At 50.1% G+C, this 22,827-nt stretch overlaps 2 protein-coding genes across 3 annotated transcripts in view; both read right to left on the minus strand.

Annotated features, from left to right (window-relative positions):
- Positions 1-3,548: 3,548 nt before the first annotated feature.
- On the minus strand, positions 3,549-8,490 carry SMIM9 (small integral membrane protein 9). Of its 2 annotated transcripts, none has more exons than XR_007132840.1 (3): positions 8,158-8,490; positions 7,101-7,230; positions 3,549-3,708 (listed from the first exon to the last, which is right to left on the minus strand). XR_007132840.1 is itself a non-coding variant. In XM_047765101.1 (3 exons), exons 1-3 carry the CDS (start codon positions 8,362-8,364, stop codon positions 3,681-3,683), a joined length of 300 nt encoding a protein of 99 aa, XP_047621057.1. In that variant the 5' UTR covers positions 8,365-8,490; the 3' UTR covers positions 3,549-3,680. The 2 variants fall into 2 exon arrangements, 1 of the variants encoding a protein (XP_047621057.1); XM_047765101.1 differs by having other exon boundaries at positions 7,101-7,228; positions 8,221-8,490.
- Positions 8,491-14,087: 5,597 nt separating this feature from the next.
- Positions 14,088-22,827, minus strand: part of F8 (coagulation factor VIII) — a 95,686-nt gene continuing 86,946 nt past the window's right edge. Inside the window, exons 25-26 of the mRNA XM_047763994.1 lie at positions 22,453-22,629; positions 14,088-15,808 (exon numbers count right to left, since the gene is read on the minus strand). Coding sequence (XP_047619950.1) covers positions 15,653-15,808; positions 22,453-22,629 — 333 coding nt within the window. The 3' untranslated portion in view covers positions 14,088-15,652. The remainder of the gene's footprint in view (positions 15,809-22,452; positions 22,630-22,827) is intronic.

Here is a 22,827-nt window from a genome sequence, read left to right on the forward strand (position 1 = left end):
ACTGAACCAACTCAGCAGAAAGATGAGTAAAAAAGACAAACATTTCACCGATGGAGGAACATATATGAACCATAAACATATCAACCTCATTAGTGATCAGACCACAGTGAAATACCACTGTACATCCATTCCATTATCAAAACTTTCCAAGTCTAACAATATCAAGCGCTGGAGAAGATGTGAATCCATGTGAGTTCTTGAACATCGCCGCTGGGAGTCTAAGTTGGTAATACTGTTTGGGAGAATGGTTTTTCATTATCTTCTAAAGTTGAACATGCATCTACCCTCTGAGCCCGCAGTTCCATCCTGGGGGTAGATATAAACGCCCATTCCAATTAAAAATCTCCACAGATACGTTTTGTGAAGCTTCATAATCTAATTTTAAAGGACTTGTAAAGAACAAGAATGGCCAAAGCACTCTAGAAGAACAATGCGGGGGGACCCGCCTTCTGGACCACAAGAGCTAGAATAAAGCTGTGTTAATGCAGAGCGTGAGCGATAGACACAGAATCGGCACATAGACCAAAGGGACAGGAGACACAGCAGAAATGGCAACAGGCGACACGGCTGAGCAGCAGGGGAAGTGTAGCCTTGCACTAAGTGCTCCAGGGCGCATCCAAACAGAAACCCAGACCGGTGACAGGTGAAGGCAAACACTTTATCTCAACTCTCACACTTGGAAGAGCTTCAGAGGGAATGACTCCTTGAGCAAAGTTTAAAGTTTTCATTGCGGCAAAGCTCAGGGTGGAAGAGCACTGGGAGAGGGAGTCGGCTGACTCAGTGGATGCTCGCCTTTTTCTGGTCGGCTGGTTCCAGTTCAGGGTGCTCATTGCTTAGAATCAGGTTTTCTCCTCGGAATTTATGGCTTCTTCGAATTTACTGCAACTATCTGCTTTTCTCAATTCCTAGAACTGCCTTTAGGCACAGAAAGTCAGTTCAAAGCTCCTGAGTGGAAAAATATAGTTTCTCGTAATATTTTTAAAAAGCGAAATTACACTTTACCTCACGCGATACAAAAATGTATTCTGAGTAGCTGAAGGTCTGAAATGTGAAAGGCGAAACTATAAAACCTTCAGAAGACAAGATAGGCGACTTCCTTTATGGCTTCAGGAGGCGTAAAGGACTCCTTAAGCACACAGCAAAAACCCGAAGCTAGAGGATAATAATTGCCAATCTGACGACAGCAAAATCAGTACTTCTGCTCATCAAAACACATCATATCGTGAGTGAAGATACAGCCCTCAAACTGGGAGAAAGTATTTGCCACATCAGAACCTACAAAACGTTAGTATACAGAACATACAGGAGTTCCCGTCGTGGCGCAGTGGTTAACGAATCCAACTAAGAAACATGAGGTTGCGGGTTCGATCCCTGCCCTTGCCCAGTGGGTTGGGGATCCGGCGTTGCCGTGAGCTGGGGTGTAGGTTGCAGACGCGGATCGGATCCCGCGTTGCTGTGGCTCTGGTGTAGGCCGGTGGCTCCAGCTCCGATTGGACCCCTAGCCTGGGAACCTCCATATGCCGCAGGAGCGGCCCAAGAAATGGCAAAAAGACAAAAAAAAAAAAAAAAGAATATACAAAGGATTCCTACTGATCCATAAGGAATAAATGAAACTAAAATGAGCAAAATTGGAGTTCCCGTCGTGGCACAGTGGTTAACGAATCCGACTAGGCACCATGAGGTTGCGGGTTCGATCCCTGGCCTTGCTCAGTGGGTTCGGGATCCGGCGTTGCTGTGAGCTGTGGTGTAGGTTGCAGATGCGGCTCGGATCCCGCGTTGCTGTGGCTCTGGCGTAGGCCGGTGGCTACAGCTCCGATTCAACCCCTAGCCTGGGATCCTCCATATGCCGCGGGAGCGGTCCAAAGAAATAGCAAAAAGACAAAAAAATAAATAAATAAATAAATAAAATAAAAAAATAAAATGAGCAAAATTGACAGAATTGATCAATAGGAATTGAAGAGAAGGGAAACATAAACGTCTATAAACACGTGAAAAGTCTGCCATCGTATCGGTCATCAGGGAAATGAAAAGTCAGCAAACAATAAGAGACAATTTTTGGTCGTTCCCTCTGTGGCGCAGCAGGTTAATGGTGCGGTGTTGTCTGAGCAGCTGTAGTGTGGGCTGCAGCTCCTGTGCGGATTCGATCCCTGGCCTGGAAACTTCCCTATGGCCTGGGTGGGGTCGAACAAGAAAAAAGCAGCAGGCAGGGCTGAGGTGTGAGGAGACAGGATGACGACGTCACTGCGGGTAAAAGGACCATGAATTTGTTCACTTTGGGATAACTCTGTTGACTTTTTCATTTTTTTGTCTTTTCAGGGCTGCACCCGAGGCATATGGAGGTTCCCAGGTTAGGGGTCGAATCGGAGCTACACCACAGCTCGCGGCGACACTGGATCCTTAACTCACTGGGCGAGGCCAGGGATGGAACACGAGTCTTCATGGGTACTAGTCAGGGTCTTTACCACTGAGCCACAAAGGGAACTCCACATCAGTGTTTCTTTCTCTTTTTTAAGTGAGATGTTTTATTTTTATTTTATTTATTTATTTTTTTTTGCTTTCTGTCTTTTCAGGGCTGCACCCGAGGCACATGGAGGTTCCCAGGCTGGGGGTCCAGTCGGAGCTGTAGCCGCCAGCCTACGCCACAGCCACAGCCACTCGGGATCCGAGCCGTGTCTGCGCCCTACACCCCAGCTCACGGCAACGCCGCATCCTTCACCCACTGAGCAAGGCCAGGGATGGAACCCGCCACTTCATGGTTCCTAGTCGGATTTGTTAACCACTGCGCCACGACGGGAACTCCTATTGTTATTTTTAAAAATGTTTACTGTGATTGATTTACACTGTTGTGTCCGTGTCTGCTGTCCAACAGAGTGACCCCACCCTGCATGCACATACCTTCTTTTTCTCACATTCCCTGTCATTGCCCATGCACTCCCAAGGCGAGCGTTTTCATCTGTAACCCGACTCCCAATCCATCCCACGCCCTCCCACTTCCCCCAGCAAACACACGAGTCTGTCCCCCGTGTCCACGATCTTTCCTGCTTTGCAGATGGTCATTTGTGCCGTGTTTTAGACTCCGCGTGTAAGTCTCCGTGGCGGAGTAGCAGCACATCGGTGTTTCTGAAAGGGTGTACTCTACTCCTTCAAACCTCATGTTCAAATTTATTTGGGAAAAGCTTCGTATCACACCCTTTTGTGCAGATTCATATTAGCCTGGAGCAAAGAAACATGCTTAAATTTGTTTAATTCAGCATCTCTCCAACTTAATTGGCCCCAAAGCCCTATTATTTCATAACATTTATTAGAACAGCACTATTGTTTCGGAGAACAAATTTGGGGAAGCTGGTAGTGTAAGCATAGGAAAAAGCTTGAAAGGAGATACACCAAGATGTAATCAATGTTTATTTCTCGTTGTACGAATTATGGGTACTTTTTCTTTCTTCTATATTTTATGAATTGTTTTGCAATTCATAAGTATTATTTTGTAGTGAAAGCAGCAATAAGTGTATTATCACCTTTGCAATTGCATGTTTTAAAGGCGAAAATAAAGAGAAAGGTAGTTTAAGCAGGAAGACAATTTAATTTTAACTGATAGGTGCTTCCTCCATGTAAGCCACTCTCCACTCTCTTGCAATCCAGCAAGCCAAACCCTCTGCTTGCCCAACTGCATCTTCTAGACGTCATTGCACTGGTTCACCTATGAGAATCCTGGGAAAGGAGGAGAAAATGATGAATGCCCAACCGAGTTTAAATTCCAGCACAGTCTCTTGGTCTGTCCAGAGTCACACGTAGTTACATCGCCTTTTCCAAGACAGGGTTTTAGACCGCTTCTTCTCTTAATCGGAACCAAGTGATTTCATGTGGAGGAAATGTTTTGATGGCTTGAGAAAGCAAGAGTAAGAATGTTGCTACAACAGTTGGGATTGGAGGTAGAGGTAGAGTCAGAGTGAATTACAGTCAACTGGTTTTTTTTCTTTTCTTTTTAAAGGATCCAATACTTTAGTTAGAGCCTTAAAGACTTCTTTCCTGTACATATAATTTTTAACAGCAAACCGGGTTTGGAGTTCCCGTTGTGGCAAAGCAGCAACAAACCCGACTAGTGTCCATGAGGATGTGGGTTCGATCCCTGGCCTCGCTCAGTGAGTTAAGGATCTGGCGTTGCCACGAGCTGTGGGGTAGGTCGCAGACAGGCTCGGGTCTGGCATTGCTGTGCCTGTGGTGTAGGCCGGCAACTGTAGCTCCGATCGGATCCCTAGCCTGGGAACTTCCATATGCCGCGGGTGTGGCCCTAAAAAGACCAAAAAAAAAAAAAAAAACCCAAAAAACCAACATAGCAAATCGGGTTAAATTCTTATCTGCTTTTTTCCACTCAACAGTATTTCATGAACATGATTTCACACAATCATCCAGCTACAGCAGTGTTCGGGTGGCTGTATACACTCATTGCATGAGTGTTCAACGCTTCCTTTAAGCAGCCGATAAGCATTTAAGTTGGCTCTATTTTTTCACTATTATACGCCGTACTGAAAATGCCTTATGCATGTATTTCTGTGCACTCGCCCCGGCCACGAGCCGCTAGCTTAAGCCTTGTTACAGCTGCAGCTGGTGGTGGAGAGAGGAAATGAATAATCAGGCGCAGAGAAAGTGTTTGCAATCCTTACTGCGAGAGAGAGTTATTTTCGAAATCAAGTATTAGTGAGCAGGTACTATGTGCCCGGTTCCAAGTGCCTGTTTTTCCTGGCCCCCGTGCCTTTTATAGATTTGAGACTCCCGTGATTTCGGCAACATTTAAAAAATTATACCTTGAAATACTTTGTTGTTGTTGTATTATTTGGGGTCTTTTCTACTAAAAATTTAATCTTAGGGCTCCTGCATCTATCCTTTTTTCTCCGCTTTCCCTGTCTTGTTGCTCTCCCGTCTCTCCTGTCCTGTTTCTCCATCAAGGTCTCCTTGGCTTTTGCTCCGTCTGGCCTGCCCTCCTGCCCTCGCTGCCCTCACGGCCCTCTTGCCCTCCTGCCCTCCTGCCTTCACTGCCCGCACTCGTTCCCAGCAAGGCTCTGCTGGTTTTTCTCCTCAGGCTGAGCCCTGTGCTTCAAAGAAAGAAGCCTTTGTCTTGGCAGCTTGTCTGCTTTATCTTCACAGAGGTCCCTGTGGATGCGCATGCTTGGCCCATTCTTCAGATCTTTCGGATGCGGCTGGCCTGCTAGCCATACCTTGGGTGACAATGACTTAAAAGACACCCAATCCCTTGTGTCTTGACCGGAGCCCTGGCGTCTTTAATTGGGAAGAAGGAACAGGGCTGGTGAACACACAGCCAACAACTGTCGAGGTGGGGCAACTCCCGCGAGCGTCACCGAGGCTCTGCGGGCAGTCGAGCTCCTCCCCCGCCACCACCGCAGGCCTCAATCCCGGATAGGACGCCGCAGGCGTTCTGTCTCCAGGACATCTGACTTGAGGACAAGTCCAGAGTTTCTGGTTCCCTCTTGCTTAAGGGACCCATGAACTGAAACAGACTCTCTGCCCGCCAGCCGCCCCCCCCCTCCCCAGAGCCACGATGGAGCGGGAAGAGGGTGGGCGCCGGAAACACTCAGTTTGAAAAGAGCAGTCATTCTGGAACCTTGCTAGGCAGACATTGATTAGGCCCGGATCCTCTAGGGGAGGCTCTGCCTGGTCGTTATTCTATGTGGCCGCCTCTGAAGCAAGTGCTGGAGCCTCCAAAGGCCACCTCCTTGTCCTAGAAGGTCAGAGGGCCAACCACTCTGAAAAATGCCCCAGCAGTGAATAGCTCCCTGAGTTCTGTTTGGCGCCAGATGGCTCCATGTGCCAGTAACCACATCCAAGCTTGTTTCCTGGACATGATTCTTCTTTTTCCCGCTGAACAGGTGGCATGTGGGGTTCCCGGACCAGGGGTCAAATCTGAGCTGCATCTGCGTCCTGCGGCGCAGCCTAGGGCAAGGCCAGATCCTGAACCCAGTGAGCGAGGCCCCATCTTCACAGAGACACGTCCTCAACCGGCTGAGCCACAGCTGGGAACTCCTAGACATGGTTCTTGGCCTGCGGTGATTTTGAGGTTCTCAGGAGCCTTGGGTGGGGTTGCCACACCCTTACTCCAATCTCTGCCCTCAGCAGGTTATTAGATGATGAAGTTTGAACAGCCCTTCCCTACACTCTTGTGAAATCCTTCACACGTCATAGCACTGACCCACCGGTTTGAAGTGATTCGGTTTTCTTATTTCTCTGTCTCCAGTAACCAGGACAGAGATAGGGAAGTAGCCATCTCTTGGTAAATACTGCTTGAAATAATGAAATCTAGGCTTCTCTAGCCAAGCTTGAGTATTTTGTTAGCTATTTCAGAAATTTCGTTGGCTTCATAACCATTTATATAAATCAATATTTGTAAACCAAAGGGAAAGGTAATTAGGAATTAGTGAAGTTAGGGGAAAAAGATCAGCAACACAGTCTTTGGGGGCTTTTTTTTTTTTTTTTTTTGGCTGCCCCTACGCATGTGGAAGTTCCCAGGCCAGGGATCGAACCCATGCCAAGGCAGTGACCTGAGCCGCTGCAGTGACAAAGACAGATCCTTAACCTGCTGAGCCTCTGGGGAACTCTGCAAACATTGCCCCCCACCTTTTTTGCCTGTTTAGGGCCGCACCTTGGCACATGGAAGTTCCCGGGGTAGGGGTCAAATAGGAGCTACAGCTGCTGGTCTACACCACACAGCCACAGCAAGGCAGGATCCGAGCCACGGCTGCGGCCTGCACCGCAGCCACGGCAACGCTGCGTCTTTAACCCACTGAGTGAGGCCAGGGATGGAACCTGCATCTTCATGGATACCAGTCGGGTTCATTACCGCTGAGCCACAGTGGGAACTCTAAACTCTGCTTTTTAAATGTCACCTATAGGTGGTTGATAATGGATGGAGCGGATTGTAGAAAAGAAAGAGAACGCGGAGGAGACTTTTTGAAAGGGTGTTAAATGCACTCTCAGAGTGTCGTTCAGAATCGCCTTCCTTCCGAGTTGCCCTTCGCGGCAGCGGCTCGCCTCCTCCCGTCTCCCCGCAGGCGCCCGTCTCCCCACCGCCTCATCCCAGCAGAGCTTACGTGAGGCAGCAGAGGCTCCCCATTATTGCTGAGCTGATAAGAAACGCAAAAACGGCTGCTGGGGGGATGGAGCTCCGGATGAGGTCCCCCAGGTAATCCGCGAAGGGGCTCAGCCCAGACCTGGGCTTCTCTGCAGGGAGAACACAGACGTTCGCGGAGGAAAGGCCAAGGCGTGGGCGGCGGCGGGTCTGCATCCTGGGGCAAGTTCCAAGAGCTGTCCCCGATATCAGGCCCTTGGCGTTGCCCAGAGCCCATATTCTGGACTGCTTTGCTGTGGGAACAGGTTAAAGGGACACACCTTCCCCCTCCCCCCCCAAAAAAACAGGTATCCGGAGATGGATGTGTCATTGTTGCCTCCTTGTGTGTCGGACAGGAGCGAAAACCTCGGCCCAGAGTCTTCGAGCTTGTTCGGAGGTCTGAGTGTGAATACACGGGTCCCTGGTGAGGCAGGAGTGTTGCAGGCCAGGGGCAGGGCTCGGGAAGCCCCGGCGTCTGCGGCCTGCCGTCCGGGGGCTCCCCCTCCGCAGCATAACAGCCGAGCCGCACGCTCCTCGGGGCCAGAGCTGAGGTGTCACTTCCTTGGTCAGGTCCTCCCTGCCCCTCCCCCCAGCTCTTGTCGTCTTTCATGGAGGCCTGGCATCTACGGCTCTGGGGACGCCTAGTCTGCGACAATCTGCAAACAGCCTGGTGTGCAGTAGGCGGCTTGGTGCTCATTAAACTAAAATGAACCAAACCAGAATAACTGGCTTTCCCGGGGACAGTTTAGTTTTTTCGTCTTTGGGCTTTCTAGGGCTGCACCCGCCTCACATGGGGGTTCCCAGGCTAGGGGTCTAATCGGAGCTGCAGCCGCCGGCCTACACCACAGCCACAGCCACGCGGGATTGGAGCCGTGTCTGCATCTACACCACAGCTCACGGCAACGCTGGATCCTTAACCCGCTGAGCGAGGCCAGGGATTGAACCCACGACCTCACGGTTCCTAGTCGGATTTGTTTCTGCTGCGCCACGACGGGAACTCCTGGGAACCTTTTTTTAACAAAATACAAAATCAAGTTTACCTGACCGGAGACAGGAACCTAAAGTCCTATGAAGAGGGGACAATGCGCCCTAACAGCAAACACACCCCTCGAGCGTGGTTTCAGTCCTGCTCCGTCCTTAATCCCGAAGGCAGATAAAGGTGACAGCGAGGATGCTCCGGTTTCCAGCAGGAGGCAGGACAGAGAGCACAGCAGAAGGCCACCGATCAGCGGCCTCGGGGGCTCCATGCCCGAGGCCCAGGCCCACGGGGAGGTGTCTCCGTCTGAAAAGTTAGAAAGCGGTGGTTTCGTTTTTATTGCAACACCACAGTTGTCATGAGCACAGCAAATAATTCACTCACCGACACTGTTGGATCCTGAATGCAGGCGGGGTCCAAAGCAAAATATCCGCCCCCCCCCCAAAAAAAACCCTGCAAAGCAAACAGCAGGCCGCAAGGCGTGCTGCTCTAGCAGCTCAGACGCCCCCACTCTTCCTTCCAAACCCCACCCCCTCTGGGGGTCTCAGTTAGTGGAGACTCTTTAAGCCGTGTCATCTTTGACTTCTCTTTTTCGCTCCCTCATCTATTTTGTTTTGTTTTGTTTTTACTTGGGCTTATTACTGAATCAGCAAACAAGCGGTATAAAAGGTTGACACGAGTCTGATTTAAGTGGATACGTGGGCACCACGTGCCGGCTGCCTCGCTTCCTGCTTTCTGCCACTTTTATGATTAGGTCCCACTGCCTGCTTCTGTGTCAGAGTTGGCTTGGCTGAGGCCACTTGGAGGAATGGTATTGTTGGGGTCCCCCAGCTTATCTATCAGAAGAATCAGGTCAGCTTCATCTCTAAGGTGGGTCCATAAACTGGCCACCAGCACCTCTGTCTCCATCCTGGCCTCCCTCAGCCTCTTGTCGCTCACTCACCAAAAGAGCTCTCACTTTGGTGTAAGTCGGATTGGGGCCCGTGTACTTCCTGGGCCTCATATCCCTCTGCTCCTCCTGTTCTGGTCTCCCAGGCTGTGCAGGCACTTGATATATATATATATATATATATATATTTTTGTCTTTTTGCCTTTTCTAGGACCGCTCCCGCGGCATATGGAGGTTCCCAGGCTAGGGGTCCAATCGGAGCTGTAGCCGCCAGCCTACGCCACAGCCACAGCCAGGCCAGTTCCGAGCCTCGTCTGCGACCTACACCACAGCTCACGGTAACCCCGGATCCTTAACCCCCTGAGCAAGGGCGGGGATCAAACCCGCAATCTCATGGTTCCTAGTCGGATTAGTTAACCACTGCGCCATGACGGGAACTCCTGATAAATATTTTTAATGACTGAATGGGTGGTGGATGTTGGCGGATGTGGTTCATGGCCTGTCATCTCCACCTCATTTTCACTGATTGCAAACAACGAGAGAGACTAAAAAGCTGAACCCGCCTCTTCCGTCCACGCTGCTGCTAGCATGTGCCACGGTTTGGAGCAACGAGGCATCCTGGAGATCTGATGCGTAGCTTCTGGGAAGACCTTTGGCCGTATTGATAAAAGCGATGGTGCTACAAGTTTCCCTTTGTGCTTCCATGAACGTTCTCGAAGTGTTACCTGAAGCATGAGGAGCCGTCTTGCGACCATGAGGCAAAGTCCATGAGGCAAAGGCCAAGAAACCACAGGTCTTCTGACTCTGATAATTTTAAGCCATTAAACCAACACCTCTATCTGCCCTCCTGTCAGCTGCTTGCTAGGAGAAAAAAAGAAGTCCTATTTGAACTTTTCATTACTGAAGACATTTATACGAGACACACTCACCCGCTGTTGGAGAGGACTTAGAGAGACTGGTGTTGGGTGGAAAGCCACTGGCCTGGAAATTGACCTGGCACCCAGGGAGCCAAGGGCGCCAGTGAACTGGGCCTCGGTCTTCAGAAGCAGCTGGCCAGAGTCTTCCTTTCGTGTCTCTGAAGTTCCAAATAGAATTTTCCTTCCCCTTGTGATATCATGTACTGCCTTTGACCCCCCCCCCGAGTCTCTATTTGACACCTCAACCTGCAGACACCTTAAACATCCGTGTTGACGCTGAAACCCACCCTCACGGGAGCTGTATCTTCTTGGGCCTGAAGAATTGTACGATATTTTGTCTGCCACATCCTATCTGGTACACCATACAATAGTGTATACCTGGGACTTTGACGGTTTAACATGATGATTGCTTGTTCATTTGCAGGCACTGAAGTGAGAGCATGACACACAAAATAAATTCTAGGTGGGTCAAGTACTAAACAAAAATAAAACCACATACATGTTGGAATAAAATATGAGTGGATGTTTTTGTAATCTTGGCATAGAAAAAACTACTTGAAGCATGTCATGAAATCCAAGAGCCATAGATAAAAATACCGATAAATTTATTGCATAAAAACATGTAGCTTTCGGAGTTCCTGTCGTGGCGCAGTGGTTAACGAATCTGACTAGGAACCATGAGGTTGCGGGTTCGGTCCCCGGCCTTGCTTAGTGGGTTAAGGATCCGGCGTTGCCGTGAGCTGGGGTGTAGGTCACAGACGCGGCTCGGATCCCGAGTTGCTGTGGCTGTGGTGTAGGCCGGTGGCTCCAGCTCTGATTGGACCCCTAGCCTGGGAACCTCCATATGCTGCGGGTGTGGCCCTAGAGAAGGCAAAAAGACAAAAAACAAACAAACAAAAAACCCATGCAGCTTTCATATAGCAAAACATGGTAAAGAAAAAGATTAATGACAAATTAGCTGAAAAATTCCATAACATATATGACATAATACATAATATCCTTACCATATAAAGAATTCTTACAAATCAGTTTTTTAAAAAAGGCAATCAACTCCATAGAAGAACTGCTGTAAACAATGTATCAGTCAGAAAAGCAATGGATAAATAAATTGTGATCGTTATTGTATGTATTATTTGCTGTATAAATCTCATATAATGGATTACTCTATGGCAATTAACACTAAGGAGAGTTTACAGCTTGGGGCCGTTATGGAGAGGCACGTGGAAGGAACAGTGGCATGAAGTGCCAGAGGCAAGAGAGGATGTGACAAGTCAGCGATGGCCAAATGACCACGCTGGATGTGAGCCGAGAAATATTTGAGGGACAATTAAATTCTAGGAAAAGCCGCAGTGATGCAGAGGACCATGCTTGAGTTTCTGGTGTGGTGAGTCGTCATGTCAAATTCTGGGTGGGAACACTGGAGCCCCAGCCGGAAAAGGAGGCGTTTGAATATTGCGATGTTGAGCCCAGGAGAAAGGTTATTATAAACTAGACACATGGGAATATAGATACTTTGGCTTGAAATATTCTTGGATTGTATTGAGGAAACATTTTCTTTGCATCTCTGTAAATGTGTCCTCACTGTCTTGTTTAGAAAGTACTCTTGGGAGTTCCCGTCGTGGCGCAGTGGTTAACGAATCCGACTAGGAACCATGAGGTTGCGGGTTCGGTCCCTACCCTTGCTCAGTGGGTTACGGATCCGGTGTTGCCGTGAGCTGTGGTGTAGGTCACAGACGCGGCTCGGATCCCGCGTTGCTGTGGCTCTGGCGTAGGCCAGTGGCTACAGCTCCGATTCGACCCCTAGCCCGGGATCCTCCATATGCCGCGGGAGCGGCCCAAGAAATAGCAACAACAACAACAACAACAAAGACAAAAAAAAAAAAAGAAAGTACTCTTGGGTTGCAAGTGACAGAAACCCAAGGCAGTCTGGATTAGGAGCAAAGAGGAGAGGTCATTTTCCCAAAGTAAGGGCAGACAAAGAACTGGGGTCACCATCCCTACCATCCTAAATGTATCTTCTTTGTTCATGGTCTATTCCGACAGGATGTTTGGGGGTTTGTTTTGGCCACACCCACTGCCTATGGAAGTTCCCAGGCGAGGGGCTGAATCGGAGCCACAGCTGCTGCAATGCCGGATCCTTAACCCACTGTCCTAGGCCAGGGATCAAACCGCTGTCCCTGCTGTCGCACAGCACGAACTCCCTGACAGGATGTTTGAAAAATTTTATCCTTACTTATAGAAGAGCATATGCAACTGCACGTCTCAGTCTCGGTTGGCCATGGGGTGAAATCAAACCCACAAGTGCCTGGGAGTCCTATGTCAGTCACCCCCCTTGGCTGGGACAGCGAGGGAGATGTTTCGAAATAGCTAGTCGGTTTGTAAACATCAAGGCTAAGCTTATGCTGGACTTCCCATGGAGTTCAGCAAGTTAAGGATCCGGCATTGCCTTGGCTGTAGCCTGGGTCGTTGCTGTGGGGCAGGTTCAATCCCCGGCCTGGGACCTTCCACATGCCATGGGCAGGGCCAAAAAACCCCCAACGAACAAAAACAAAAAAAGCTTATACGTCGTCCATATCTTATCCTAAAGCGGGTTTCTGTACAGTCTGTTTACCAAAGCGGCTACCGAGCTTTTTTATAACATTGACAGACAAACTTGTTTTAATACATATCTTCCAAAAATTGTTGACTTGTAATCTTATGATTAGTTTGATAGGGTGTGTCACAGAAAAGCATATTTGTCTGTTCACTTAAAGTTGCAAACAGTCAGAGTTCCCGTCATGGTGCAGCGGAAACGAATCCAACTAGGAACCATGAGGTCGTGGGTTTGATCCCTGGCCTCGCTCAGTGGGTTCAGGATCCTGCGTTGCTGTGGATGTGGTGTACGTTGCAGATGCAGCTCGGATCTGGTGTGGCTGTGGCTGCGGCGTAGGCGGCAGCTGTAGCTCTCAGACCCCTAGCCTGGGAACTTACACATGCCGCGGGTGCGGCCCTAAAAAGAAAGCCAAAAAATTTTTAAAAAATTAAAAAAAAAAAAAAAGCCTACTGGCGTCGTAAAATGGGGTTAAGCAGAGCGTCTGTTTTCCTACCTGACCAAGTTGCTGGCCAATGTCATTCTTCTACACGATCCCTGGAATTTAACATTGGCTCCGGGTTGCATTTTTTTCCAGTCTTTCTTAAATTCTGCCTTGCATTAAGACACTCTGATCGAAAGATTCAAACTTGGTTTCACTGCTAGTATTATTTCATTATTTCATTAACATTTCAGAAATGTTCTCCTATTGTTTTATTTGGCCTCGTCCACGCTGACGTTTCCTTTAGGATCTTTCCCTTTGTCCTGTGGTAAGAACACTTAATGTACCTGTCCTCTTAAACAAATGTTTTTTGGCCGAGCCTGCAGAACACGGACGTTCCCGGGCCAGGGATCGAACCCAAGCCACAGCAGTGACCCGAGCTTCTGCAGGGACAACGCTGGATCTTTAAGCTCCTGAGCTATGGGGAACTCCGCTAGCCTCCAATTTTTATGTGCACACAAAACAAGCATTGTTAGCTCCAGACTCCCTGATGTGTAGCAGCTCTCAGGGACTGAGGCGTCTGGCATAACTGAAACTCCCCCATCTGCTGAATAGCCGCTCGCCGTCCCTTTCGCTCTCAGCCTCTCTTTCTCCAGCCGCTTGCTCCTGGATGAAGGTTCCATTTCTAATTTTTAAAATGTTACTTCACCTCTCATAAATTATATCACTTTTTACCTGAGTTCAATTTAATCTAGTTTTCTAATTCACTGATTTCTTTTTCTTTTGTCTTTTTTTTTTGTCTTGTCCTTTTTAGGGCCACATCCTCGGCATCTGGAGGTTCCCAGGTCAGGGGTCGAATCGGAGCTGCAGCCACCAGCCTACGCCAGAGCCACAGCAACGCCAGATCTGAGCCGCGTCTGTGATCTACGCCACAGCTCACGGCAACACCGGATCCTTAACCCACTGAGCGAGGCCAGGGATCGAACCTGCAACCTCATGGATGCTAGTTGGATTCACTAAGTGCTGAGCCACGACGGGAACACCATCTAAAAATTTTTTAAAAATTTTGTTTTTCTAAACTGTCCATCCTACTATTCGGTGCTTCGATTTGTTTTGTTTTTTCCATATCATTGTTCACATTTTAATTTTTAGTATAAAAACACAACCCTCAAAGGCATTGGTTTTTGTATTTTATTGGATTATTGTGGAAACCAGGAGGAAGCCAAGGAGCCGCTGGCGAGAGCATTTGAGGAGCAGGGATGTACGGAGTTAATGGGGAACGAAAGCCGAGACCAGATGATTAAGTTCGACATCAAGGTGGTTAACCTTTTACAGGGAGTAAAACCGTATCAGCGTGGGGTTAACTTCTCTCGGAGGCTATAAAGCAAAACAACTTACTGATTTCTGTCATTCACCTCTAACCTTAGCCGACTTTACGGGACCAGAAACCATTTGCACCTTCGTCCGTTGCGGATCGTGATTATACCGTGACAGCGGGCGACGGTCCCCAGAAAGGTCAGACCAGGGTCAAGCAGGATGATTAGCAAACAGCCTCGTATGAGAAAAGCACTCTCCTCTTGCTTTTCCGACCCTGCAATGTTTTTCCGACGCTGCAACGCATTTTCCTCGTCCTCTAGGAAGTCGCTTTGCATCGCCGAGTTGGGATGCTCCGTCCAGCTCGGGGCGTGGCGTGTGCGCGCCGTCCAGGCCGAGGAAGGCGGCAGGCAGGCGGAGGGCAGGAAGCCTTGCACAACCCTGTGGGGGGGGGGGGGGCAGCGGGGGCTCCCCTCCCGCCGCCGCCTGCAGACTGGCTGCCGGGAGGATTTTCTCGGCTTTCACCCGCTCAGTTGTCTTCTGACTCCGTGTGAGTCGGACTGCCGTTTTCAGTCTCGGTGTAGAATTTCCTGTTACATTTTTGCTATGCTGTTTCAGCAGAAAATTAGCTGAGGGAGAGCGGGAAACGAGGGCATGATGAGAATCGGGGTGTTGTGTCTCCTGTCCCAGACAGCCACGGGCTTTCGTCAGCTTTCTGCAGAAGGACGGAAAACACGGCCTCTGGCAGCCTCTCGGGAAAGGCAGCGGCCTTTCCTGGTGAGCACAAGCTGCGAGGGGATGTTATCATTTCATTCCAAGGTTCCCGAGAGTTCTGTGAGCCTAACCTAGTCTCACTGGTGGTTGTTCAGGATTCAGACCAGATGGCTGCATGTCTCCATCCTTCTCAGACTGACCTGAACTCTTTTACAGTCTTTTGACCCTTTAAAAGTCCCACCAATTCTTGGGACACCTGCGCCGCATCCACACACCACGCTGCGTGTGATTTGCGGGGGGCGGGGGGCGCTCTTGAATCCTGTCTGCGAGCCTCGGGGCACCAACACCAAGGCCCCACGGGGCCCAGATGATGAAACCTGGCCGTGTTTGTCTCCTTTGCTGGTTGAGTTCTCAGATTATGTCTGTCTTGCCGGTGGTCTCAGGCCTGTGCTCATGTGGTCCCTGATGCGCATGGTGGGCAGGGGTGGCTGTGGTTTCAAAGCTCTGAAGCCCAGTCCGAACCACTCACAGCAGGACGATCTTCTGCTGACTGGCCGCACTTGGCTTTTCCCTGGTGGAGGATGCTGGGTCCAGCGGGTTGTCCTCGTGGCTGTGGCCTGATTACACTGGGAGGAGGGTGCGCCTTGGCCGCTGTGGGGCTCGCGGAGGAGGCGAGGGAGGCTGGCGGGGCCCTGGCGGGGGGCACGGGGGACGTCAGACGTGCTGCTGCGCCTCGCAGCCCAGCAGCTCGAGCCTCAGGGCGATGTGCTGCGCCCAGCTAGTGGGGTGGATCCTCAGGTAGCGCGTGAACAGCGGAGGGTCCAGAGCGTTCACCACGGGGGTGGAGGAGTCCTGATTGCCCTGAAAAACCTGAGGGAGGGCCAAAGAGTTGGTTCGTTGGTGCCAGGAAGATGCCCCCCGCTTGTCCGCACCCCCCCCCCCGTGGGCCCCGCTGACTTCCCCCCCAAGGCCACTGCAAAGCACAGCCGAGTGTCTCAGGCCCCCAGGAGCCCAGGACGGCCGCCCGGGAGGGCCTGGGACAGTGCCTGCGCCCGCGGTCCCTGGCTTGTCATCCCCCCTCTGCACTGCTCCCGGGAGCCGTCCGCACCCTCCCCCCAGACACTTCAGCAGCCACGCCGGCCTCCTTGCAAACGTCCTTCTTGGCGCCTCCGTGGCTCACCCTGCTCGCTTGCCGCCCTTTCCTCGCTTCCTGATGGCGCCCCGCGCGGCCACCCCCGAATGTCCCTTCCAAGACAGCAGAGACCTTAGTCGGGGCTCTCGGCCCCGCAGCGAACATGCAGCACGATATAGATCGCATCATAGACAGCGGCAAAGATACGACCCACGCGTATCAAAGACTGTTCTGTAACGCTTTGGAGAAACAAAAGCTGCTGGGATAAACAATGGTGGTTTATTTGGAGACCTGTACACCTGCTCGATTAGCTGCTTCTTGTTCCTCAAACTGAAAAAAGAATACAATGAATTCCTAAATCTTCTTTAATCTAGAACGGACGCCTAGTCTCTGGTCTTTTTTGTTGCTGTTCCTCATGACATTTTATTTTATTTTTTAAAGTCATGGCCACCCCTGTGGCATATGGAGGTTCCCAGGCCAGGGGTCCCATCGGAGCTACAGCTGCCGACCTACGCCACAGCCACAGCCACAGCCACGCGGGATCCGAGCCGCGTCTGCGACCCACACCACAGCTCACGGCAACGCCGGACCCTTAACCCACTGAGCAAGCGCAGGGATGGAACCCGCAACCTCATGGTTCCTAGTCAGGCTCATAACCTGCTGCGCCACGACGGGACCTCCGACGTGGACATTTTACAAAGCCGAGGACCGCCGTGCGGCACAGCGTCCCACAGTCTAACTTTGACCCGTTTAGTGACCGTCCCACACAATGTGTCTCTCCTGCTGTATCACATCGGAGGACACACGGCACAGGCTTGTCCCGTGACTGACAATGGAAGGCTGGCCCGCTCAGTCGAGGTGCTGTCCCCGCACCGCTCTGTCATAAAGGCAGTCATTTCCTTTTGCTCACAACCTGTGGGGTGACCCTTTGCGACTGTGGGAATATTTTGTGCCGCGTTAAGTTTGCGTCCAGTGCTTTTAGTATCCATTCAAGTTCCTTACTGGGGAGTTCCCTGGTGGTCTAGTGCTTAGGACTCGGTGCGTTCACCACTGTGGCCTGGCTTCGACCACCCCTGGTCTGGGAACCGAGATTCCAGAGCAAAGCCACTGCACCCGGCGGTCACAAAAGAAGTTCCTTACAAGGCGTAAAAAGACTATTGGTGCTTACAAGGTGATCTGCTAGTTTTGTCCTCACGTCTGCATTTATTCGTTGGACTGTCTCTGTGGGGAAGAGGCCGTCCTCTCCCTTTACACGTTTCAGCGGGACTCCGGACTCCTGCGTGCTGTCTGTATTTCGGCTCAGGCCAGCCGTCTGGATCTCACGGCAGAGGCACGAGTCCTATTGTCAGGCCCAAAGTCACGGGACCTTTCAAAGACGAGGAGGCGAACAGTCAAGGACAACACCTGTTACCTCATCTGCTATTTTCGATTCCTTTACGGCAGAGGGAAGAGGCTGGGGAGGCTGGGCAGTCCAGGAGCACCCTCTACTGTTGAGAAAGAGTGATTTCTCTAATAGATGGGACAGGAAGATTTGTCTTGGGATTTTGTGATTTGTTCTGGCTTTTAGAAAAAGAACACTTCATTTCCGCCGCCTGACTTCTCCTCTTGTTCATCACCACGCCTCCAAGAGATGGAGTCGCCTCCGTGGGAAACGGCGCTGCATTTATGCTCCCTCGCTTTCCTTTCAGCTCATGGTCCAGAAGGCCTCAAATGCTAGGATTTCATCCCGGGGTTGGCCTTTCTCTTTCCAGAAATGATTTTACCTGTGTTCTGGACTCTTCTCTCTACTTACTCTTTTTGTGGAAGAATCTTTGTAATAATGGCATTATTACTCCCTTGAAAATTCGGTAGCAAAGCTAGCTGTGGAGAGTAAAATCACTCCATGTTAGAAATATGTGTGTGTGTGTGTGTGCTTGCTTTTTAGGGCTGTATCTGCAGCCGATGGAGGTTCCCAGGCTAGGGGTCTACTAGGAGCTGCAGCCGCCGGCCTACACCACAGCCGCAGCAACGCCACATCCCAGCTGCATGTGCAACTTACACCATAGCTCAGGGCAACGCTGGATCCTTAATCCACTGCGCACAGGTTCCACTGATCGAACCTGTGTCCTCATGGACATTAGTCAGGTTTGTTGCCACTGAGCTGCAACAGGGACTCCTAGAAATATTTCTTTGTTTTTGCTTGGATGCAGAGAAAAATTTCACTAGAATTTCCTTTTCAGAGGAGGTTTCAGAATTTTCCTTCATATGGATATCATGAATTATCTTCTGATTTTCATTATTGTTTAGAAATCACCAGTCAGTTTGCCACTCTTCTTGTGATTATGTATGTGTCTTCTGGTTCCTTTTTTTTTTTTTTTTTAAATGAAAGCTCTGGGCAGTAGTGCCATCTTGATAATATCTTCCAACCCATTAACCCAGGATAGCTTCCCATTTACTTAGGGCTTTAATTTTTTCAGCAATGTTGGATAGCTTTCAGTGTACATCTTTCATTGAATTTACTCCTAAATATTTTATTCTTTTTTATACTATTGTAAATGAAATTTTCTTAATTTTCTTTTCAGATTTTTCATTGCTAGTATATGGAAATACAACTCTTTTTTTTTTTGTCTTTTTGCTATTTCTTGGGCAGCTCCCGTGGCATATGGAGGTTCCCAGGCTAGGGGTTGAATCAGAGCTGTAGCCGCCGGCCACAGCCACAGCCACAGCAACGCGGGATCCGAGCCGCGTCTGCAACCTACACCTCAGCTCACGGCAATACCAGATCGTTAGCCCACTGAGCAAGGGCAGGGACCGAACCCGCAACCTCATGGTTCCTCGTCGGATGCGTTAACCACTGCGCCACGACGGGAACTCCTACAACTCATTTTTGACTGTTGATCATGTAGACTGCGACTTTGCCGAATTCATTTATGAGCTCTAATCATTTTGTGTAGGTTCTTTAGGATTTTCTTTCTTTCTTTCTTTCTTTCTTTCTTTCTTTCTTTCTTTTTTTGGCTTTTTGTCTTTTTAGGGCCCCACCCGGGCATATGTAGGTTCCCAGTCCAGGGGTCCAATCAGAGCTACAGCTGCCAGCCCATGCCACAGCCACAGCAGTGTGGGATCTGAGCCACATCTGCAACCTACACCACAGCTCATGGCAATGCCAGATCCTTAGCCCACCGAGTGATGCCAGGGATCGAACCCACATCGTCATGGATGCTAGTCGGGTTCGTTAACTGCCACGCCACGACGGGGACTCCTAGGATTTTCTACGTATAAAATCAGATCACTGGTGAAGAGAATTTTACTTCCCTCTTTCCAATCTTAATGGCTTTTATTTCTTTTTATTACATAATTTCTCTGGCTATAACTTTCACTACAATGTTGAATAGAAGTGGCAGGAGGAGTTCCCGTTGTGGCGCAGCGGTTAATGAATCCGACCAGGAACCATGAGGTTGCAGGTTCGGTCCCTGCCCTTGCTCAGTGGGTTGACGATCCGGCGTTGCTGTGAGCTGCGGTGTAGGTTGCAGACGCGGCTCGGATCTCGCGTTGCTGTGGCTGTGGTGTAGGCCGGTGGCTCCAGCTCCGATTCAACCCCTAGCCTGGGAACCTCCATATGCCGCGGGAGCGGCCCCAGAAATGGCAAAAAGACAAAAAAAAAAAAAAAAGAAGTGGCAGGAGTTCCCTGGTGGCTCAGTGGGTTAATATCTGGCCTTATCACTGCTGTGGCGCATGTTCGATCCCTGGTCCAGGCACTTCTGCATATGCTGTCCGGGCCAAAATGAAAAAAAAAAAAAGTGGCAAAAGTGATCACCCTTGTTTTGTTTGCCATTTTGCCACTATTTCTTTCATTCATTCTGGATTCCAACTGGATACCTGTGAGGCCTTCTCTGGATAGCCTGTCTCAGTGTCTTTTTCACATATTTCACCTTCTGTGCTCCATCGTGAGTTATTTCTTCAGATTTTTTTTTTTTTTTTTTTACAGTTGACGAAATTCTCTTTGGCTGTGCCCAATCACTATTTGGCTTTTAAACTTCAAAAATTATGTTTTTATTTATAAAAGCACAGTTTTTCCCCAAAGTGCCCAATAGTTTTGGATAATTTGTCATTTTACGGTATATATCTGATAATGTCAGTATCTGATATCCTTCAGGTTCTGAATTTGTATTGATTGGTTTTGCTCACTCTTCCAGACGGTGGCTCGTTATCTTGCATGTCTGCTGACCTACGTGGACGATGTCATAGTTCAGCTCCTTTCGGGGCTCATCTTAGTGCAGAAGAGTCTCACACTGAGTTCTCGCCTTTGGCTCAAAGCTCGGTCTCCTGGGAACAACCCCAACCCCAACACTTGCCTCCATGTTGCAGTTTCTCGTTTTTCACTTCTCTTTACTCTGATTCAAGTTCATGATTTTTTGATTGATTTTAAAGTTCATTATTTTAAAATAAAAGCTCATGTGGGTTCTTTTGGGGTTTTCTTTTTGCTGTCGGCAGTGAGGAAGTGCAGAGTCCCTCACTGAGCAGTGCAGCAGTGCAGTAAGAAGTTTGTAGTAGCAGGGACAGAGCTTTTTTTTTTTTTTTTTTTTTTGGCTGCACCTGCAGCATGTGGAAGTTTCTGGGCCAGGGACCGAGCTCACTCCACAGCAGTGACACTACCATATCCTTAACCTGCTGAGCCACTGGGAACTGGTACAGCCTTTTTTATTGTGCTACTATATACGTAACCTGCAACTCACCATTTTCACCGTGCTGAAGCGTGTGGTTCAGGGGCATGAAGCCCATTCGCAATGTTGTGTAACCATCACCCCACCCATTTCCATCGTGCCAAACTGAAACTCTGGCCCCTCGAACAGTGCCTCTCCATCCTCCCCTCTGCGCAGCCTCCGGTGACATCGACTGAACGTAGGTTCGGTCTCTGTATCTGTGCTCGTACTCCAGAGACCTCGTGGTGATTTTTGCTAACTTGACGTGCAGCTATCTGGTCAGCCAGTCTGGGCGTGTCAGGGAGCGTGTCTTTGGATGAGATCAGCACTGAAAGGGCAGCGTGAACAAAGCCCTCCCTCCTGTAGCTGAGTGGTAATCAGCTGAAGGCCTGAAGAGAACAGAAAGGCTGAGCCCCCACCCGGTCCCCGAGGAAGAGAGAATTCTTTCTGCCTGACTACGTTGGGACTGGGAGTTTGCTTTTTTCCAGCCTGTGGGCTCAAACTCAAATATCGGCTCTTGTTGGTCTTCAGCCTGGAACTTACTCCATCAGCTCGCTTGGTTCTCAGGCCTTTGGACTTGGACTGAGATGACGTCATTGGCTCTCCTGGGAGTTCAGCTTGCTGGCTCACCCTGCAGATCCTGGGACCTGTCCCGCTCCATAATCATGTGAGACACACACACACACACACACACACACACACACACACACATCCTATTGGTTCTGTTTCTCCGGAGAACTCTGACTAATATTTACCCTTTCAGGTCTGCCCTGTGTCATTTAGCACGTTTTCCAGGTTCATCCATACGGTCGCATGTATCAGAGACACACCCGTTTTCAAACGGAAATGTCCTCAGAACATATCTTATTAATACCCTATTCCACTAAACCGCCAGAAGCAGAAGAATTTAATCCAACCTTGAAGGAATAGGAAATTCTTGCGGGAGAGGATGTTTATCTGAGGCTTGAAGGGGCAGTAGGAAGGACCTTAGGATGCAGGTAGAAGTAACAGTATGTCTAAGAGGCCAGTGTGAGAGAGAGCTGAGGGAGTTCCCATGGTGGCACAGTGGAAATGAATCCAACTAGGAACCATGAGGTTGCAGGTTCCATCCCTGGCCTCGCTCCGTGGGTGAAGGATCCAGCGTTGCCGAGAGCTGTGGTGTAGGCTGCAGACGTGGCTCGGATCTGGCGTGGCTGTGGCTCTGGCTGTGGCCGGCAGCTGTAGCCTCAATTCTAACCCTAGCCTGAGAACTTCCATAGCTGCAGGTGTGGCCCTAAAAAGCAAAAACAAAACAAAACAAAACAAAACAAAAAAAGATAAAAGAAAACCTTGAGGGTTTCTCAGTGCAAGTGGAGTTTAGAGAGCACAGGAGACAGTAAGGGCCCCCAGCGGCGAAGCCTCGGGAAGTGGGCGCCGCTGGTGGGGTGTGGACGTCGTGAGGCATTTGGCGCGTCACTCTTATTTGTTTCCATCCTCCTGATTGTTGCCACTGTCCCGAGGGGCAGCAACACTGCGAGGACCGTCAGCTGTGGGCTCTGCTCTGCCCTTTTCTGGCCCGGGGGGCCTGGGTCCTCGCCTCTCAGAGGGTCTTGTTACTACAGCTGCTCAGGGAAGGTTATCCGGAAGCCTGGTCCCGCAACCTCGCTGCATCGCCGAGCGGAGCGCGGAGCCCAAGAGCGGCGCCGGCCCAGGAGGCCGCCTACCTTCGCATGGCCGTCCTGGAGAAACAGGGTCCAGCGGCGGCCGTCCTGACTACTGGACACGAGGAACTCCTTCACATACATGCTGCTGAGCAGGGACTTCACGCCCTGGGTGGCGATGCCTGTGACCTTCACTGTCTTCTGTAGGTCCACCTGCAGCCACTCCTCTGCGCTGCTCACCTGGGGAAGGCAGAGCGGGAGCGGGTTGGTGTCCGCTGGCTCCCAGGACCCCCCAGACCCTTCTCCTCCATCGGATCGCTGCTCTCATCCCTCTGTACACTGGGGCTCTGTGTGGCAGTCTCCCTCTTAGATGCGAAGCAACTCGAGGGCCAGAATTTGTCAGCATTTATCTCTGTATCCCGGGCTTAGCCACTTAAT

Source organism: Phacochoerus africanus, chromosome X, assembly GCF_016906955.1.
Source record: "Phacochoerus africanus isolate WHEZ1 chromosome X, ROS_Pafr_v1, whole genome shotgun sequence".
NCBI classification, from domain to species: domain Eukaryota; kingdom Metazoa; phylum Chordata; class Mammalia; order Artiodactyla; family Suidae; genus Phacochoerus; species Phacochoerus africanus.

Coding starts and splice junctions, on each gene's coding strand:
- SMIM9 (XM_047765101.1), bottom strand. CDS start 8,364: ATGGAGCCCCCGAGGCCGCTGATCGGTGGCCTTCTGCTGTGCTCTCTG. Junction 7,229..8,220: donor TGAAACCACGCTCGAGGGGT/GTGTTTGCTGTT, acceptor CTCCCTGCAGAG/AAGCCCAGGTCTGGGCTGAG. Junction 3,709..7,100: donor GGGAGCCTCTGCTGCCTCAC/GTAAGCTCTGCT, acceptor CTCCTTTCCCAG/GATTCTCATAGGTGAACCAG.